This window comes from Pongo abelii, chromosome 21 (genome assembly GCF_028885655.2).
Source record: "Pongo abelii isolate AG06213 chromosome 21, NHGRI_mPonAbe1-v2.0_pri, whole genome shotgun sequence".
Lineage (NCBI taxonomy): Eukaryota > Metazoa > Chordata > Mammalia > Primates > Hominidae > Pongo > Pongo abelii.
In genome coordinates this window covers 58,996,102-59,015,154 of record NC_072006.2, presented here as the reverse complement: position 1 = coordinate 59,015,154, position 19,053 = coordinate 58,996,102, and the positions used below count along the sequence as shown (strand labels likewise).

At 41.5% G+C, this 19,053-nt stretch overlaps 1 protein-coding gene across 2 annotated transcripts in view; it reads right to left on the bottom strand.

The window, feature by feature from the left end:
• Positions 1-4,709: 4,709 nt before the first annotated feature.
• The window catches only part of DOK5 (docking protein 5), a 177,822-nt gene continuing 163,478 nt past the window's right edge, over positions 4,710-19,053 (bottom strand). For both annotated transcript variants that reach the window (XM_024239137.3, XM_054541883.1), the window contains exons 7-8: positions 13,402-13,522; positions 4,710-5,464 (exon numbers count right to left, since the gene is read on the bottom strand). In XM_024239137.3, coding sequence (XP_024094905.1) covers positions 5,400-5,464; positions 13,402-13,522 — 186 coding nt within the window. In that variant the 3' untranslated portion in view covers positions 4,710-5,399. The remainder of the gene's footprint in view (positions 5,465-13,401; positions 13,523-19,053) is intronic.

The window sequence follows — 19,053 nt, the reverse complement described above, 5'->3', positions numbered from 1 at the left end:
GGAAATTAGAAGATTATAAACTCCATATCCATAACTTTGACAACCTAGATCAGCTGGACCAATTAATTCCTTGAAAGACCCAATCTACTAAAACTCGCAAAAGGATGAAACAATCTTCAAAACATTTACATATTCCAGAACATTATGTTTAGCCATATTAACTTATTTAAACTAGTGGGTCTAGGGGTTCCCGATTTGTCAAGAACATTTGAAAATGGAAAATATTTAATTTTAATATATGACTCATTAGGTCAAGGAATCGATCCCCACTGTGGGATATTTTTGCACAGTGGGTACCACATTTATAGAGAACGCAGGCAAAAATGATACTATTTTCATGGCTAAAGGAAGGCATAATTGTTTTATGTATAGTAGCTCCCTCTAAGATCATAGGGGGTATCAAATGTAAATGCAGTGGTATCCCAAGGTATTATTCTTATTTGAGCCCTGTATTAAGGAGGTGGACATTTCCCAGTTGATGCATTTCAACAGATGTTGAAGTTAATTCACAACCTATTTTGTAGAGGCATAAAACTCAATCACCACTCATTTTTGTTTTACATATAACCTTTATATATGTAAACTTTGGCTTTTCAAACAAAAAATACTAAGCCTTATCTGTATTAGTCTGTTCTCACACTTCTACAAAGAACTACCTGAGGCTGGGTAATTTATGAAGAAAAGAGGTTTAATTGATTCACAGTTCCACAGGCTTAACAGGAAGCATGACTAGAAGGCCCCAGGAAACTGACAGACATGGCAGAAAGCGAAGAGGAAACAAGCACCTTCTTCACATGGCAGCAGAAGAGAGAGTGAGAGAGTGAAGGGGGAAGCCCTAGACACTTTCAAACAACCAGCACTTGTGAGAATTCCATCACGAAAACAGCAAGCAAGAAGTCCACCTCCATGATTCAATCACCTCCCACGAGGCCTCTCCCTCAACACTGGGAATTACAATTCGACAAGAGATTTGGGTGGGGACACAGAGCCAAGTTATAGCATTACCCGTCTGCAACATCTGTAAATCCCCCTAAGCAACTCCTGCTTTTCTGTAGAGGACAGAAAGCAGCCTCACCAAAGGCCAAAGATAATAAATTTGTTATTATAATAAAAATGAACGAACTTGGAGAAAGGAAGTAAGACAGGTTGGCTGGTGGCTCAGTGCCGACGCCTGAGCTAGAACAGCTGGATTCTCGCTTCCTTCCCTTCCTCACCCTGCCTGCCTTTTTTGCAGTCTGTTTTGCTTTCACAAGCAGCCCCTGGCTGGCTCTTTCCTATTAAAAAAAGGCAGTGTGGGAAGGCCTCAAACTTCAGGCATCTCAGAGAAACAAAGAAGGTCAAACCAAGTCTCCTTATTAGTTGTTATAGCAACAAAGAAACTATTGCAGCGACGCTGAAAATGCCTCCTGGAATCCCACTTCTGGAGCTGCAATTACAGCACATCTCCCCTTCCCGTGTGTTAACCCGGGTACGGAATCGCGTCTGTACCTGTGTGCCAGAATTTTGCATCTCCTGACAAGGGAAGCGTCTTGGGCAGCCCACTCGAGTGGAGGCACTGGCTTGCCTCTTCCACCTGACTTTTCACAGGTGTCTTGGATAAAAGTGCATTGCCAATTGCCTCCAGGTGCCTCAAGTCTTACCTGATGAGTACTCCCTGCATTTCTGTCTCCTTGAGCTTTCTTAAAATGAGATTTTATGCCATTTACCAAAACCTGCACTGGAGTTACCTAGAGACACTGATTGAAAATGTAAATTTATGGACCCCACCCTAGATCTAGTGAATAAGTATCTTTGCCAACACTTAAGAACTGCTAGCTTAGAGAGGGGAGTGTGGGTGATGGTACTTTAGTTAATGCAGATCCAGGCAAAAGATTATCACTTGGTCCTGCCTTGGCTGAATAAAATCACAACAGATTGATCCAATGAGTTTGCAATGAAATCAGCCAACTGTTGATTTTCATGAGAAGATGGGCAGCCTTACCTTTGTGCAGTATTTAATCTACAGAATTTAAAACCTGTATATGAAAGGGAAATTTCCAGTTTGCTGTCTTAATGGAAATCTGAACATCAATGTGTTTTTTTCCAGGACCAAAGGAAAGATTTTCTTTAATATAGTTTATACAGTATTTCTAGCTCATAAAGTATTCTCTTTCTCAAAAGTCAAGATTGTCCAAAGAAGAAATAGTAAAATGTCTTCTCATGCAAATGTATGTTCTTGTTAGTTTTTCTGTTTCCTGAGCAATTGGCTTACAAATTGAGTCTGTGGATCAGGCATGGTGAAGGCAAACACACTTCTCCTGTATACATCCTGGCATACCCATATATTCTGTTAAATAAGTACTTGGAAAATGAATGAATAAATTTCAGAAACTCAAGCAGTCTTCCTTGAGAGCATTTTAATCACTACTGCAATATCCTGCCTTAAACTGGGTAAAAAAAGATATTTTTAACAGAGTTGAGGATGCAAAGAGGAATATGAGATTTACTTCCGTGCTCCCCCATCCTCACCTCCCACCAAAAGAAAAAAGTTGCTTTTTCTAATATGTAATTAAAACAGAAACATCATAGTTTAGCCTCCAGATCCCAGTTTATTTGCAAGTTGCCACAAATGCTTTAGGCTTTAGTTTGTGTTAGGTAAAAATCCACCACAGCTTTGAAAAATTTTCTCACACTGTGTTCACTACTTGAGGTAGGGATTTAGAAAAAAATCAAAATCACTTCAAATTATCATTCCCCTTATTTAAGGCCAGATAGTAAAGTATTTAAATTTCTTATGTTTTCTACCTGAAACTGTGAAATTAATATAAGACAGTATTTGAGGTTTTTATTTTAGAGCAGGGGATCCAGAAATAAGAGTCAAGTCTGCCACTTGTATTTGTGAATAAAGTTTAATTGAAATAGCCATGCCTATCTGTTTATGTATGTTAAAAGCAGGCTGGGCATGGTGGCTCACACCTGTAATCCCAGCACTTTGGGAGGCCGAGACAGGCGGATCACTTGAGGTCAGGAGTTCAAGACCGGCTTGGCCAACATGGTGAAACCCCATCTGTACTAAAAATACACACAAAAAAATTAGCTGGGCATGGTGGCACGTGCCCGTAATCCCAGCTACTCAGGAGGCTGAGGCAGGAGAATTGCTTGAACCTGGGAGGCGGAGGCTTCAGTGAGCCGAGATAGTGCCACTGCACTCCAGCCTGGGTAACAGAACGAGACCCATCTCAAAAAACAAAACAAAGCAAAACAAAACACAAAACAGTCTATGGTGGCTTTTGCACTAGAAGGCAACAGAGACCATATGACCCAGAAAGCCTAAAATATTTGCATCTCAACTCTTTACAGAATAAGTTTGCTTTCCCCTAAGGAAGCCAGCCTTAGGGATTTACAAAGCAGATTCAGGAATCAGATTACCTGGGTTCAAACATGAATCTATCATTTAATAGGTAAAAGATCTTGGGCATATTAATTGCATAATTTAGATTCCTTGAAGCTCAGTTTCCCCATCTGTAAAATGAAGATAATTATACTTACCTCACGGAGCTATTGTGGCGATTGAGACAATACCACAAAAGCACTTAGAGTTGTGCCCGGCCATAAATAAAAGCTGATAGCATAACCGAATCGAATGCTCTTTTCTGTCAATACATTTCTTTTCTTAAAAATCCTAAAAGAGGTTCTCACTTATAGTTACCTACATTGAGCAACATTTCTTCTCACACTCATTAGCTTGAGGCTTGCATCAGTAATTTTAACTTCATTAAAATTATAATTATTTCTTTAATTCCATTTCCTTTATCTACTTCTTCAACGTAGTTCTCCCATTGGCTGCCAAGGCCCTGGGAATCATGGAGAATCTCTTATGAGACAGTCTTAGATGAGAAAGAAAATAAATAAGAACCAGATAAAGTCAGTGAAATGAACAGTGAGGTAATTATTAAATGTGCCTGCCAACCAAATTTTTTAAAGACAAAAATGAAGACCCCTGAGAGAAGTAGGATCAGCTAAAATTGTGTGAAAATTAGCTACAGAGAACCCAGAGAGAACATAAATGCATTTCGGGGAAGCCATTAGCACTAAACAATTTATATATCCCTAATCTACTACTTAATTGTTAGTTGAATTCGATCCTTTCCCCAATATTTCTCAACCCCTTAAAAAACACATCCTGACCAGCAGTGTCCTAGGAAATCCCAGCTAACTCAGATCTATAAAACTATGCATTGCTTATCTGAAATTCAAATTTAATTGGGTATCTTGTATTTTATCTGGCAAAAAGTAGTGAACCAGGCAGGCACTATCCCTGCTCGCTCTGCAGCTTTAGAGGAACTCTAACTTTAGGTGCTCACAAAATTCAATTCACATCCAGCACTGACCTTCTCTTTAGAAGTTCATGACCACTGGGGGCCCATTTAACAGGTGTCACTGTATGATATTTCCAACTTGATTTTCTTGTGGTACTCTTCTGGAATTCAGGTCTTTGGCAACAAAGACTGTGTCTTTTGATTTCTACATCCCTGAACTCCAGTACAGTGCCGGAAACTCATAGATGCTCAATACAGACCACATTAATGAATGAGTGAGCAAATGCGTGAATGGTTGAATTCATGTTAGACACAATACACAATACACTCACAGCTCACATGCAAAATGTCCACACACCCTTCAGAAATACCTAGGATAGAGAAAAACATGTTGCCAGAATCCAAAGAACATATGGGTGAAGAATGATCTTTTATTTTCAAATGTTTTATGAAGATACTCCGAACAAAATAAAGGCTTTTAAAAAAGGGAGTAAGGGGGTGAGGAAAGCATATGAGAGAAACTGTAACCCTGTAAACAATACTAACGGGTTCTTTGAACGAATAGTTTTGAACAGAGCAGATAAGAGTGAGTCAAAGCACTGATTTAACTAATTGGTGATATAATCAAATAGAATTTCCAGTAGTTAATCAGCACCACAGTAATAATAACTGAGGAATAGGGTGTAAACAAATAACAAATAATTAAAAGCCATTTTATTGTCAATACTGACTGTCATACAACTGAAACACTTGGAAGGAAAATCACAAGAATCCACAAAAGGACAGATTCAGAGAAGTGCAAGGGACAAGGTATCTACAATAGAAAATCATTTCGTGACATTGACTTCTTTCTGTCCAGCTGTAAAAGAGGGAACACAGAGTCAATATCTATAGAGCACGTTTCAATTACGCTAAGAATTTAAAAAAGAAAAAGAAAAGAAAGAAAATTATTGTATTGCAGAGTTTTCCAATGACCACACAATTAGCCAGGACTTTAAGCTTCTTCTCTTGGTCGTCACTTCCCTTGCTGTCATTCTGTGACCTCCTGGATGAATGTGGCTGACACATCGCAAGTGTGTTAACAATTCTTGGCAGTTACTGTCAGTGATCAGATCTGTAGGCTGGAAAAGTCTCTGTTCGATGAAGCTTCAGAGGGCTGGCAACATCTTTTCCAAAAAGAATTTAAAATCAACAGTTACATTTCAAGAAAGCCCACAATCAAATTAGGTGGCAACAACTTTCTCTATAACAGAAATAAGTAAATGTACTTAAGGCAGAATTTTTTCCAAAGGCCACTCACGATGATATGTAAATGAGTCACAGAGATTGCATGATTTACATATCATTTGCATGTGGCCTTTGGGCCGAGCCATGGTCAGTCCATTAGCAATTATTTTCTTCCTTAATTTTTCATCTGCATCAATCCCCATATCCAGGGTATTTAGGAGAAATGAGATAGAAACAGAACTATGGAAACTTTTAGCTAGAATATTCTGGAAACCTGAACAGCAATAAGGCAGTCTTATGCTTATACTTTGGTAATCTTGTAAATGTTAAGGAGAACTTCCTAAAATTCATTTAGCCTTTATTATTTCAAATTTAGATTTCAGACCAAACAGACTTTAAAAAGTCAAGAAGGCAACACACAAGATCCCTATTAGCCCCCTTTGTGACATATTAATAATATAAGGGTTGTCAAGCATTTTCTAGAAAGAGCCAGACACTAAATATTTTAGGTTTTGCAGACCATATGGTCTCATTGCGGCTACTCAGCCCTGCTGCCTGTAGCACAAAAGCAGCCATAGTTAATATGTAATGAATGTCGTCCTAATAATGCTTTATTAATGAAAATAGCAGGCTGGATTTGCCTCACAAGCCATTGTTTGCCAATCCCTGTAGATAATACGTCCCTGATTTAACAAAAACTAGAGGTTCTACTGCCACCTGCTGGCCAAGGGTTACCACAAGCAAAGAAATGTACACTGCTAGGTGAAGATCTCAGGACTCATCGCAAAGCCTTCGGAACAAACTTCCGCAGCCTTGGTGAGTAAATGCGTGGATCAAGCAGGCACAAGAAACAGGACTGCAGCCAGTGGAGCATGTCCGTCCCACCCATACACATTCAAAACAATGTTGTTTTTATTTTATTTTATTTTTATGTATTTTTTTTCGCCCGGTCTGGAGGGCAGTGGCGTGATCTCAGCTCACTGCAGCCTCAACCTCTTGAGCTCAGGTGATCCTCCCACTTCAGCCCCCCAAGTAACTGGGACCACAGGTGTGTGCCACCACACGCGACTAAATTTTGTATTTTTTGTAGGGATGGGGTCTCCCCACGTTGCCTAGGCTGGTCTCAAACTCCTGGGCTCAAGTGATCTGCCTCGGCCTCCCAAAGTGCTGAGATTACAAGCGTGAGCCACCGCACCTGGCCATGTTGTTTTTAAACACTGAACCATGCAAAAATGTTAATGGTGGCGTGTGGCCCTTAAGCCTTGAGTTTATGCTCTATCATTTTATCATAAGCAGCCCTGACCTCAGTTCAAGTCCCATTTGATCTTCCTCTCAGAAGCATGAACTTAGACAAGGAACAACATCACTTTGACTCATTTTCCACTCCTGTGGAATGGGGAGAAAGCGCTTGTTCCCCCTCCTCACAGTACTGTTGAAGAATAAAGGAAGTAGAAATGGCTTCATGAGCTGCACAGTCTTAAATAGATTACTATGGTCTCAATACCAAAACAGAAACAAGCAAAAAAGAACATCTTGGATTCAGATATTTGAAGACTCAAATCTGAACCAAAGGAAAATGATATATCCAGTCATATTGTTGCTAGTACACAACAGCAGTGATTATTATTAGCTAAGTCCTGAATATCAAAATATCCCAAATAATTAGAAATCATTTCTTCCAAACTCCCAGCCAGTTTGAACACATATTCTATTCTCCTTCCAACATACAGACACACGCACACACTATAACGCAGAAAAATTGTATTAATGAGTTTGAGTACTATAAGTAAAAATTCAGGAATATCTTTATTACAGTGTATCAAAATCTCCTTCAGGGAGCAGAGACCAGACAAATCTTGTTAGTGCAGAATCCAAATTTTTAGTCAACTACACAGAAAAATGACTGACAGCATTCACTTGAGGTCAAGTCAAAATGAAAACGCTTACAGTTTCTATCCTGAGAGCTGAGTCTTTCCTGCATAGTTTGAATGCTTGTTTAGTGTAAGGCCAGCAAATGGAATGAAAGGCTTCCCAACCCTCCCCACATTGCTGCAGTTCACACAAAAGTCACAAGCTGGTAATGACCTGTAGACTACATCTGGGCCCAGACCTGTTCTCTGGCCTCCACAGGCTTTAAAACATTTGGAATTGCTTATTAATATTTAAATAGCTGCTGACTGCCCATAAAGATGCCAATTTCCCTGTACTCCTGGAAAACTGGAAGGCAAAACTAGCCCCACATTCTGCTAAGAATGACCAACTGCAGACAGCAGACTGCCTGCTCTCCCTGACATCCGCCAGGGACCCTGCCACTCCTATACCTGTCCTGTTTACTCATCTGCATAGCCTGCCTGGACCCTGTAGACATGCAGATTTGAGACCTTTCACATTTGCTTGGATCTGAATCTATTGCTTCCCTCTTAACTTCTGCCCATGTGAGGTTTGTGACTGTGTTAGGATTAATATTGAAAAAAACAATGTTAACTTCTCCAAAGTAGCCCCTTGCTCCAAGAATCTATCATCTTTAAAATAAACATGTAAATTGCATGGGTTGGAATGAATCCTCTGGAGGCATTTCAGGCTCAGGGAATCTGCATTTGAAATCACCCATGGAGGCATGATTTCCTCCTACAGGTAAGACCATATGAGGAAGGCAATAGGCCTGGATTAGAAGTCAGAGCCCCGGAGTGCTAATGCCTCTGCCTACATCCACCAGCCATGTGGCCTGGAGTAAGACCTTAACCTCCAAAGGTCTCTGTTTCTTCAGTCATTGAAATGGAGAGGATAGTCCCACTCTCACCAACTCCAGTGGTTGTCAGGAGAACCCCATAAGGCTACATGGAAGATGCCTGGTTCAGTGACACAACTGTTCAGTGTCACTCTTTGATTTCCTCAAATTATCTTAAGTCTGATCTATGATATAGGTGCCTAGTTTTTCTTGTTTTTGTTTTGAAACAAGTGATGCTATCTTCCAAGGCAATTCCCACAGAAGAGTTCTGAAAATACTGGAGCAATGAAGCACCTTGGCCTAAGGGTGAAGATTGCTGAGATGATAACTTTGAGAAAGAGGTGAGAGAGTTAGAGGAACATTGTACTGAAGCCAGACACTCCAGTGCTCATGTGCAATGGCCTTGGGGCTAGTCTCCCACTTCCTCTTCTGTTCTCTTGCAATCCCTTGAATGAAAATATCAATTAAATCTGACACTGCCATGCTGAGGACCCTCTAATGCTTCCCCTCACACTTAGAATAAGCAAGTCTTGATCACCTGTAATCACCACCCCGGCTGTCTCTCTATGTCCCTTAGGCACCAGCCACACTGGCTCCTTCCTGATCTTTGAACGCCAGCAGCTCATTTCTGACTCAGAGCCTTTGCATTTGCCGACCTCTCTATGGAGAATGCCTTCCCCTGGCTCTCGGTATGGCTGCCTTTTTTAGACTTAAGGTCTTGGGGTGTTGCAGGGGCTTCCACTGACTACCCCAACTCAAGAAGTCCCTTTGTCAGCATCTTCTCAAAACCAACAGCTCTGCCTCACTTTCTTTATCATAAAAACGTTCTTTTCCACTGTTCCATATACCAAATCTGAAATTAACTATGTTTGCTTGATTATGGATTGTGACTCTCCATTAGATTATAAGCTCTGAGAGGAAAGGAATATCCCTGCCTAGGAGCCCCAGGTATGTCTGTCATCTAGCACAGCGCTTGGCCTAAACTAGATGCTCAATAAATGTTTACTGAATAAACAAAGAATGGATGGATGGAAGAATGAGAGATAAAAACCTTAAAATCTTGCTACTTACTAGATAGACCCATCAATAACCCTTCAAATTCTCAGTTTCCTAACAGCAAATGAGAATAAAATACCCTGTGAGGGCAGCTGTTTTGGGATCCAAATGAGATCATGTATGTTAGGTCCCAGTGGAAAGCCGGTACACAGTAGGTCCTCAGAAAGAGTAGCTTTTAGAAAGACCCCATTGAATATGGCTTGTCTCCCTTGTAATGATGAAATCTGAGATTTCAGCACTGCACTGGTGGCACGTGAATGTTTATTCATATAACAAGAAGGAAAAGAGGTTTCATGTCCAAATAGATGTGCAGAGCTTTGGTTTAAACAAGTTTAATCAGGTTTTTTATTGCAGGACATCTCAGAGCCCTGAAATTATTGATTTGTTTTCTGACTCTCCATGAGAACTTAACATGTAGCATCTCCTCCAAACGCGTTTGACCACAGTACTTTTCTTAGGGGAAAGATGCTGTCTACCAGAGTTAGCTTTCCAAGGAACATAATTTGGGAAATGCTACTGATGTAACTGCTGTTATTTTATCCAATGCATTCCTAAAAGAATCCAGTGAATAGTGTTCAACATAAACTTGTTGATTGCTTCTGTAAGTTTCTTCCACAGTTTTCTTTTCTTTTTTTTTTTTTTTACTGAGACAGAGTTTCACTCTTGTTGCCCAGGCAGGAGTGCAGTGGCATGATCTTGGCTCACTGCAACCTCTGCCTCCTGGGTTCAAGCAATTCTCCCACCTCAGCCTTCCGAGTAGCTGGAATTACAGGCACCTGCCACCATGCCCAGCTAATTTTTCTATTTTTAGTAGAGGTGGGGTTTCACCATGTTGGCCAGGCTGGTCTTGAATCCCTGATCTCAGGAGATCCACCCACCTCAGCCTCCCAAAGTGCTGTGATTACAGGCGTGAGCCACCACACCCAGACAGTTTTCATTATAAACCTACTTCCAACGTTGATTTTGTATCTGCATAATCATAGAAGGGAATTTCTATGAAAATTTTAAAATGAAGTGGGAGAAGCAGTGAAGGTAGATTATATACGTCTTGGGTGGCACGTGTCAAAACCAGCACCTCCCTTTCCCCGACAAAAACTGTAATCAAATGATAATTCCCAAATCAACCAGCAGGTGGCTCTCGAAGACTACATTTGAAGAAAATGACCATTATTCTCAAACCAATCTGGTAAATTCCTCCATAAGGGTGTGTATGATTTCCAACCTTAACCTCCACATGTGCTAGAAAAAAAAAAGCCTGAAATTCATCAATGTAGGTGAATTGGCCAGAGGAATTACAACCCATAATCACCAGCAAAACAAGAAGAAATTAAAGGCTCTGTAACTTCATCATATGGCACAGCCCAGGCCACCAAGTCATGAACTTTTCCCAAACCTATTTCCTTTTTCTAAGGGGGATGAAAAGGACGGGAGAGGGAAGGTAGGTAGTATAGGTAGAAGAATAAAGCTTTTTTTTTAAAATTAGTTGCTGTTTAAATAGCCACTTTTAATAAGCAAGATAATTTTAGGTACTCTGTTAACATTTTTTAAATCTTCAATACTTATTATTTATTTTATTGTCTATTAAAAAGCATAACTAGCTGGGTGCAGTGGCTGATAACTATAATTCCAGCACTTTGGGAGGCCAAGGAAGGAGGACTGCTTGAGCTCAGAACTTTGAGACCAGTCTGGGCAACATAGTAAGACACCCTCTCTACTAAAAATAATAAATTAGCTGGGCTTGGTGGCACACACCTGTAGTCCCAGCTGTTCGGTAGGCTGAGGCAGGAGGATCACTGGTGCCCAGGAGGTTGAGACTGCAGTGAGCCATGATCGCGCCACTGCACTCCAGCCTAGGTGAAGAGCAAGACCCTGTATCAAAAAAAAAAAAAAAAAGTATAACCAGTGGATATAATAGTATTAAGGTAGTAAAATATGCTTTTTTAAAAAAAGGTATATTAAAATAGAGGAGAGTAAAATTGAGTAACATTCTGGTATGTATATGACAAAAATTGTGATGATATAACTCAAATATTGCAAACATTTTTGAAGTTTAAATGAGAATCAATGGCATTGTGACAACCCGATCTAACTCACTCTCGCTGCAGAGGTATCTTGGAAGGTAAGCTTATTTGTCAATTATTAATTCAGTCGTTTGCTCAGCTGCTCACAGAGGCACTCAGGATCTTTTTTTTTTTTTGCAGCATCTCAGCATCTGCTATGTGCCATGCTCTCTGCTAGTGAACAGAGCACAGAGTCATGAAAACTAAAATGTAAATACCCACAGTGCCTTCTTAACATTATGCATTCTTTCAACAAATCCTGATGGAAGGCATACAAGGCACCGGGGGATAAAATGATAAAGACAGAAGGAGGCACAGCTCTCCTGCCCTCCTGTACATTATTGCTTCCTGGGAGAGCTGACCATGAGTCAAGTGGCCACATAAATATGACATGAAAACTGGCCATCATCTGCAGCTTATGAGTGCACATAATCAGAGATGTCCACTCAAGTTACAAGAAAGTCCTGAGGGCTTTCTTGGAGCCTCAGGGGCGCTGGAGGTGAGACCTGGAGGTGAGACCTGGAGGTGAGCAAGAGTTAACTAGGATGAGGGACGGGCACAGCATACAGGAAAAGCTGCCTGGGGGAGAAAGGACCAACAGCAAAGACTGAGAAAAAAAGGCTGTTGCGACCAGGGTTCAGAGCGGGCATGGAGGACTGAGGCCATAGTCTTCCATGGTCATTCATTCATTCTTGCATTCAATTATTCAGCAAATTTCTGCACGTAAACTACGTGTAGTCTAGTGCACGCTATTTCCAGTTTGGTGGTCTTGTACCTCATCATTAAAGAGTTTTTTTGCACGGAACTTGCAGGGAGCCGAGATGGCGCCACTGCACTCCAGCCTGGGCGACAGAGTGAGCCTCCGTCTCAAAAAAAAAAAAAAAAAAAAAAAAAAAAAAAAAAAAGAATTTTTACAAGTATCTCCCACATAGGTGCATAACATAATAAGCTATTCTTATGTACTATGAAATGAAAAACAAAACAAAACAAATATATTTGAAAGGATAGGTTTAAATAGAATTTTTTTTTTTTTTTTTTTTTTTTTTTGAGATGGAGTTTTGCTCTTGTTGCCCAGGCTGGAGTGCGATGGTGCGATTCTGGCTCACTGCAACCACCGCCTCCCAGGTTCAGGTGATTCCCCTGACTCAGCTGGGATGACAGGCACATGCCACCACACCCAGCTAAATTTTGTATTTTTTTTAGTAGAGACAGGGTTTCACCATGTTGGCCAGGCTGGCTTTCAACTCCTGACTTCAGGTGATCTGACCGCCTTGGCCTCCCAAAGTGCTGGGATTACAGGTGTGAGCCACCGCGCCCGGCCATTTTAAGTAGATTTTTTAATTGTTCATGTTGTCCACACTGCAGGCTGTTCTGCATCATGCTTCAGAGACCACTTCTCTGGAAGAAGAGCTTACTAGGATTTGCCTAAAGTCTTTCAGCAAACCTGAAGCCATGGCTTCTGGCCTCAGTCCAGGGCCCCATCCACCCAAACATTGGCTTCTAGACCTGAGCTCTGGGGAGAATCACCTGGAGGGCTTATTCAAATACAGATGGCCTGGCCCCACCTTCAGAGCTCCTGATTCAGTAGGTCTGGGGAAGGGCATGGAAATTTGCGTTTCTAGCAAGACTTCAAGTAATGCTGATACTGTGATTCATCAGTCCACTACATCATTTCTTGTAGCCTGGTCCCTGGCCCCTCACCCAGACCCTGTGTACAGTCTGTTAAAAGTGCAGATTGCTCAGCCACATCCTATGCCTTAAGATCTAGAGTCTCTGGGGATGAAACCCAAGAATCTGCATTTTAAGTGACTTCCCCCAGGACACTGTGATAGATACAAATATCTGTAGAGCCATACAGATATTTGGCTCTACAAAGATTAAGTGCCTCACGTGTGAGGCCCTGATGGGGGTCCTACCTTTGGAGGAAGGGCACTAACCAGCTGGCATGCAGCAGTTGCGAGTTGAGCTGAGCCCCCTCCCCAGTACTCCCAGGCCTGGCCCACACCCTAGACACAGGCAGTCCCACGCTTACCTTGCAGGCGGTAGAGCTGCCCCGTGCTGTGCTGACGTGTGATGTGCTGCCAGTAGGCGCTGCGAGGCAGGGGTACCATGGTGCTCAGTGAGGCGGCCCGCTCACTCATCTTCATCTGGAGCTGCAGCCAAAGGGAAGAAAGTTGTGCATCAGGAACACTGGGGCTGAAAGTGGCCTGACTGAGGAAACAGGAGAGCATGGAGTACAAGAACCACAGAGCTGGCCAGGCTGCAAATCAATGAACATCGATTGATGGTGGTGGACATGGTGGCCAGCTACTGTTCTTGCTTACTTAGCACCATCCATTCTTTACCCTGCTGGCAACAGTGCCTTGATGACGTTCCTTTGGGGAACTTCCCTCCAACCCAGCCAAGTCCCTCCAGTCCTGGTGGGGCTGATTCCCCCATTCGCTTTAGGGTTGGGCTGGTGACCCATGCCAGACCAGCCCGAAATAATTCACTGAGACATTATTAGAATTTTTGCGGAAGAGAGAATCAGCAGAAGTAAGCTAAAGACTTGTGACTGTTTTGTTCATTGCTCTATCCCCAGAGTGCAGAATATTGCCTTGCATGTAATAGATGTACAAGTAACATGTGTTGAATGATTTCTTGTGGAGTTGTTAAGAGGCTGGAGATGGGACTGGAGCCTATCTTGGAACTACAAAGGGACCAGGTGACAGTGAGTAGACACCATTCAGAAGAAGACAGCCAAGAAAAGCAGGAGATCTTCACACACTCCACGGAGACCTTGGATCCCACTGAATCCAGAGGCTGGCCCCAGACTTTTCAATTGTATTAGCCATTTCATTCTTTTCAGTTTGGGTGTTTTTTTTGTTTTTTGTTTTTTTGTTTTTCAGATGGAGTCTTGCTCTGTCAGCAAGGCTGGAGTGTGGTAGCACGATCACAGCTCACTGCAACCTCCACCTCTGGGCTCAAGCAATTCTCCTGCCTCAGCCTCCTGAGTAGCTGGAAGTACAGGTACATGCCACCACACCCGGCTAATTTTTTTTTTTTTTTCTATTTTTAGTAGAGATGGGGTTTCTCCATGTTGGCCAGGCTGGTTTCGAACTCCTGACCTCAGGTGATCCACCTGCCTCAGCCTCCCAGAATGTTAGGATTACAGGTGTCAGCCACCGCACCCAGCCTAATTCTTGTCAGTTTAAACTGGCTTGTGTTGGGTATTCTGGCATCAGAAAGAAAAAAAAAAGTCTGTTTAAACAAGTAACTTTTGTCGACAAATCATTGTTCCAGACATTGAGGGAGGAAAAAAGATGAAATGGCTTTTGGCAGCAGGCAACTCTAAAGACACAGTTCTAGTCCCCCAGATTATCAGAGAGCAGTCAATGGCCTGAGCAACCACATCGGGGAAATAATTATACAAAAGAAGGAAAGTTTCAGAGAGAAAAGAGCCTGTAGGATGGGTAGAATAAAAGGAAAGGTGAACGGCGTCAATGCATGCAAGAAGAATGGGGGTGCAAATGGAAGCAGCTCTCCAGGCACCCCCGTATCTGAGCCCTGGTCTCAGACACAATCATGACGCAAGTTGATTATGCCATTGTGTAAGAAGTGACTATTTGCAAAGTTGGATTTCCTGGATACTTGAATATCAAATAATCCATTCCCATCTTTAAAAAAATTCACCCACAAAGATTTATGCAAGATGTTCATTGGGAGGTAATTTCACATTGGCTTAAAAGCTGACGGCTATTTAAGTGTCCTCCCATTCAAGGCCCAGTTATCTACAGATAGGCACAATGTAATATTTGGCAAAGATGGAAGATTTACATGAATCAGAAATGAAACAGTTATATGTCGTACCATGAAGGAAACACAGGGGGTTACAGACCTAGTGCAATGTCATTATAGTTGCTCATATGAAAATTGTTGGCATTACACACCTATCCATTTGGGAAGTATGAGAGTTTGATGAGATGATACCTACTTAGCCTTACCTAGCAACACATAGGTAAAGGGGAAAAATGGAGATGATGATGATGATGATGATGATGATGATGACGATGATGATGATAATTAGAAATTACAATGCCCATTTTAGGATTTTTTTTAAAAAAATTTCCAATCTCTTAAAGAAAAAAGAAGTCTCCACTATACACATCTCATCAGCATGGTAGTTTCAGGCATAATTCACTCAGTAAAGCCAAAATAATAGGAGGCTTCATATGTTGAAGACCAAAACTCATTGTAGTTCATGAGATTCAACTTGAAAAACAGATTATAATATTCACTCAAAAGATAATTTAATTTATATGCATTGAATTTACATTTGCTGAATCGAATTCCCTGTCCCTATCATAATTCCACAATTACCAAAACATGCCCCCAAGTGGAATCATATAGGATTAGATTCCATAAAGACAACTTTTCCTAAAAATAAACTTAGATGAAAAGGTCCAAAAGCTAAGTACTAAGCTAGTAGAAAAGTTCTGCTGCTGTTTCTTGTTTTTAATTTTTAAAATCTATTTTTAATGGACAAATAATAAGTATGCATATTTATAGAGTACAATGTGATGTTTTGATCTATGTATGTACTATAAAAAATTCATTTGAGCTAATTAACATATCCCTCACCTCATCAACTTCTCATAGTGGTTATTTCTGTACACATGAAAATCTAAAAAAATCCAAAACGATTTACCAGTGACTTTTGGTAAATTCTATTTCATTTGCATGGAATTCAAAAAATAAAAGAAGGAAAATAACTCAATTTAGAGGTACTGGTTATTTGATTTTCTTAATATAAAGAGATTCTATTTAATTTAACAGAAAACTTCATATAAAGAAAACATTTGTGGAATACTAGTCACTTCAAATTATTCACTACTTCACTGCTGTATTTTTAGAAAGCTGATTTGGGATCAAGAGTGAAATGACAGCAATGCCGCGTTTTGAAGAGGAGAATAGTACAAAGCCTGGCTCTCTAGTTCTTTCTCAACCCTTTGGAAAAATATCTAATTTTATGAAAGGAGCATTTTAATTGTCTTTGGACAAAAAGAAAAGCCTTCTAACAATGCAGAAATGTCTACATAATTGTGTAAGGGAGAAAAGACGGAGGAAGTCGTTTGGTGAGAATCCAGCAGGCAGGTTTCCACTCCCTCTTCTGTGACGCTCCGAGTCCCTCTATCTTTGATATTAACCATCAGTGTAGGGCCACAAGTGGCACTGATGTACCGCCCTGGTGGAAATAGCAGTTAGCACTCATTTTTGGAAGAGTTAAAATTGGGTTACCTGGAGTGCCGCAGGTCCTCAAATAACGTCAATGCATTCAGCTTTGTTTCATTACAACTTTGATGTGAACATAAAAATCTGTTCCTGGCAGGGTCACTGTCTGTGTCGATTTGGCACGTTCTCCCCATGCCTGCTTGTGTTTTCTCTGGGTCCTCCGCTTTCCTTTCATATCCCAAAACTGCCTGTTGGCTTCACCGGTGTGTCTAAATGGTCCCTGTCTCAGTGGGTGTGGTATGGGTGAGTGTGTCCTGAAACGGGAGGGCATCCTGTCCCGGCTGGGTCCCATTTGGCACCCAGAGCTGCAGAGATGGTGGGCTGTGGCCACCCGTGACCCTGAACTGGAATCACTGGGTAAATAATCATCTTGTTTTTATTAATCTTTCTCAAATGTACGTATAGCTCACATTTATTTCAATGTGTAATATTAGAAGTGTTTTCGTCTTTATCTGGACGTTTGGTAATGTTTTTGTAACCAGAAATATGCCATAGGAATTTAACTCTTCTTTATATCAATCAGCCTACGGGAAAATTGGTTGTGTTGTATGTCCTTCCGCTAAAGTCACGAATCTATCAACAACGTTAAATGAGGATTTACTGTATTTGGAAAGAAGGATTACAATCTTCCTACTTAAAAAACATATCTTTATATAGTTTTTTTTTACAATAGATATAATATCTTCACATTAACAAGTAAAAATAAAAATTACCCTGAGCCATAGAATTGTAAAGTATGGGGATTTCCCCTGTAAGGTGACACAGAAGTTCTCGAAAAACCTCCCATTCACAAAATTGTGGGAAAATTCAGAGGGTGGGTTGACCATTCAAATGTGTGCCTATTTACAACCAGAGTCATTGTTACTTTGGGGGATAGCTTGCACAGCCCAGCTAGACTGGAGGTTGATTTGGGGTTATAAAAAATGTAGAAAACACTTGATTGGAAGTGCGGGCTTGAGGAAGTCCAGGTGATAGAGGTGGAGAAGGGGCTATTGCAGAAAACTGGCAATGGTGGCTGTGCAGCCACATGAACAGGAGCTGAGCAAGACTGCAAAGGCTGGGCACACCCCTTTATAGGGAGGGAGTCCAGGGACCTGTGCTCATGGCTCATCTTCTGGAAGAGGCCCTGCCTATGCACTAGTCTTGTGAGTACCTTTTCCTATCCAGCTTAATTAAGGTTACAATTTCACTCCTGCTAATCTGGGCTTCCCTTTCTTAGGAAAAATTGCTTAGGAACCAACACAACCTTAATATTGTAATGAATTTCCAATTTTTCAAATACATCTGAGCTCAGTGGCAATACAGAAATTGTGTGGCCGGGCGTGGTGGCTCACGCCTGTAATCCTAGCACTTTGGGAGGCTGAGGTGGGTGGATCATGAGGTCAGGAGTTCAAAACCAGCCTGGCCAACATGGTTGAAACCCTGTCTCTATTAAAAATACAAAAGTTAGCCAGGAATGGTGGCAGTGAGCTGAGATCATGCCACTGCACTCCAGCCTGGGTGAAAGAGCGAGACTCAGTCTCAAAAAAAAAGAAAAAAGAAATGGTGTTATGGTGGAACAAACTGTATACCATACGTGACCCACACTCCTGACCCCATATAACCTACTAAAATCGTGTCCCTGGACTCTATTAAAACAACCACAAAAATTATAAATAATCCATTTTGTTTCCTATGTCAGAAAAATTTAAAAGAATCATGGAACATTAGAGTTGGAAGAACCATGGGGGACATCCAGCCCAGTCTCCTGAGTTAACTGGTCAAATAACTATATATCCTCACACTAATGGCCAAACTTCTTAGATTGGGGAGCCCTGATCTTGATACCCTTCCCGTTTCAGGCCTCAGCACAGCCTAAACCATAACACTCAGCCCAGCCAGTTCCAACCGCCTGGAAATCTATTGTACATCTGCTCCTAAGCCCAAAGGTTCTCCCCATTACTTATGTGGTTAACTTCTACCTTCCCTTCAGGAGTCAGCTCAGGAATCACCTCCTTTAGATACTCTCCTGATGTCTCTTCTCCTCCCTTAATAGGATCAGGTGCTTCTACCAGATATCTCATCATTTCACTGTTTTGTGATAGTCACTAACCTAGCCTGCCTTCTGCTCTAGACCATGAATTGCTGAAAAGTAGGGATTATCTTTTTTTTCTTTTTTCCGAGATGGAGTCTCGCTCTATCGCCCAGGCTGGAATGAAGTGGCACAATCTTGGCTCACTGCAAGCTCCGCCTCCCGAGTTCACGCCATTCTCCTGCCTCAGCCTCCCAAGTCACTGGGACTACAGGCGCCCACCACCACGCCTGGCTAATTATTTGTATTTTTAGTAGAGATGGGGTTTCACCATGTTAGCCAGGATGGTCTTGATCTCCTGACCTCGTGATCCGCCCGCCTTGACCTCCCAAAGTGCTGGGA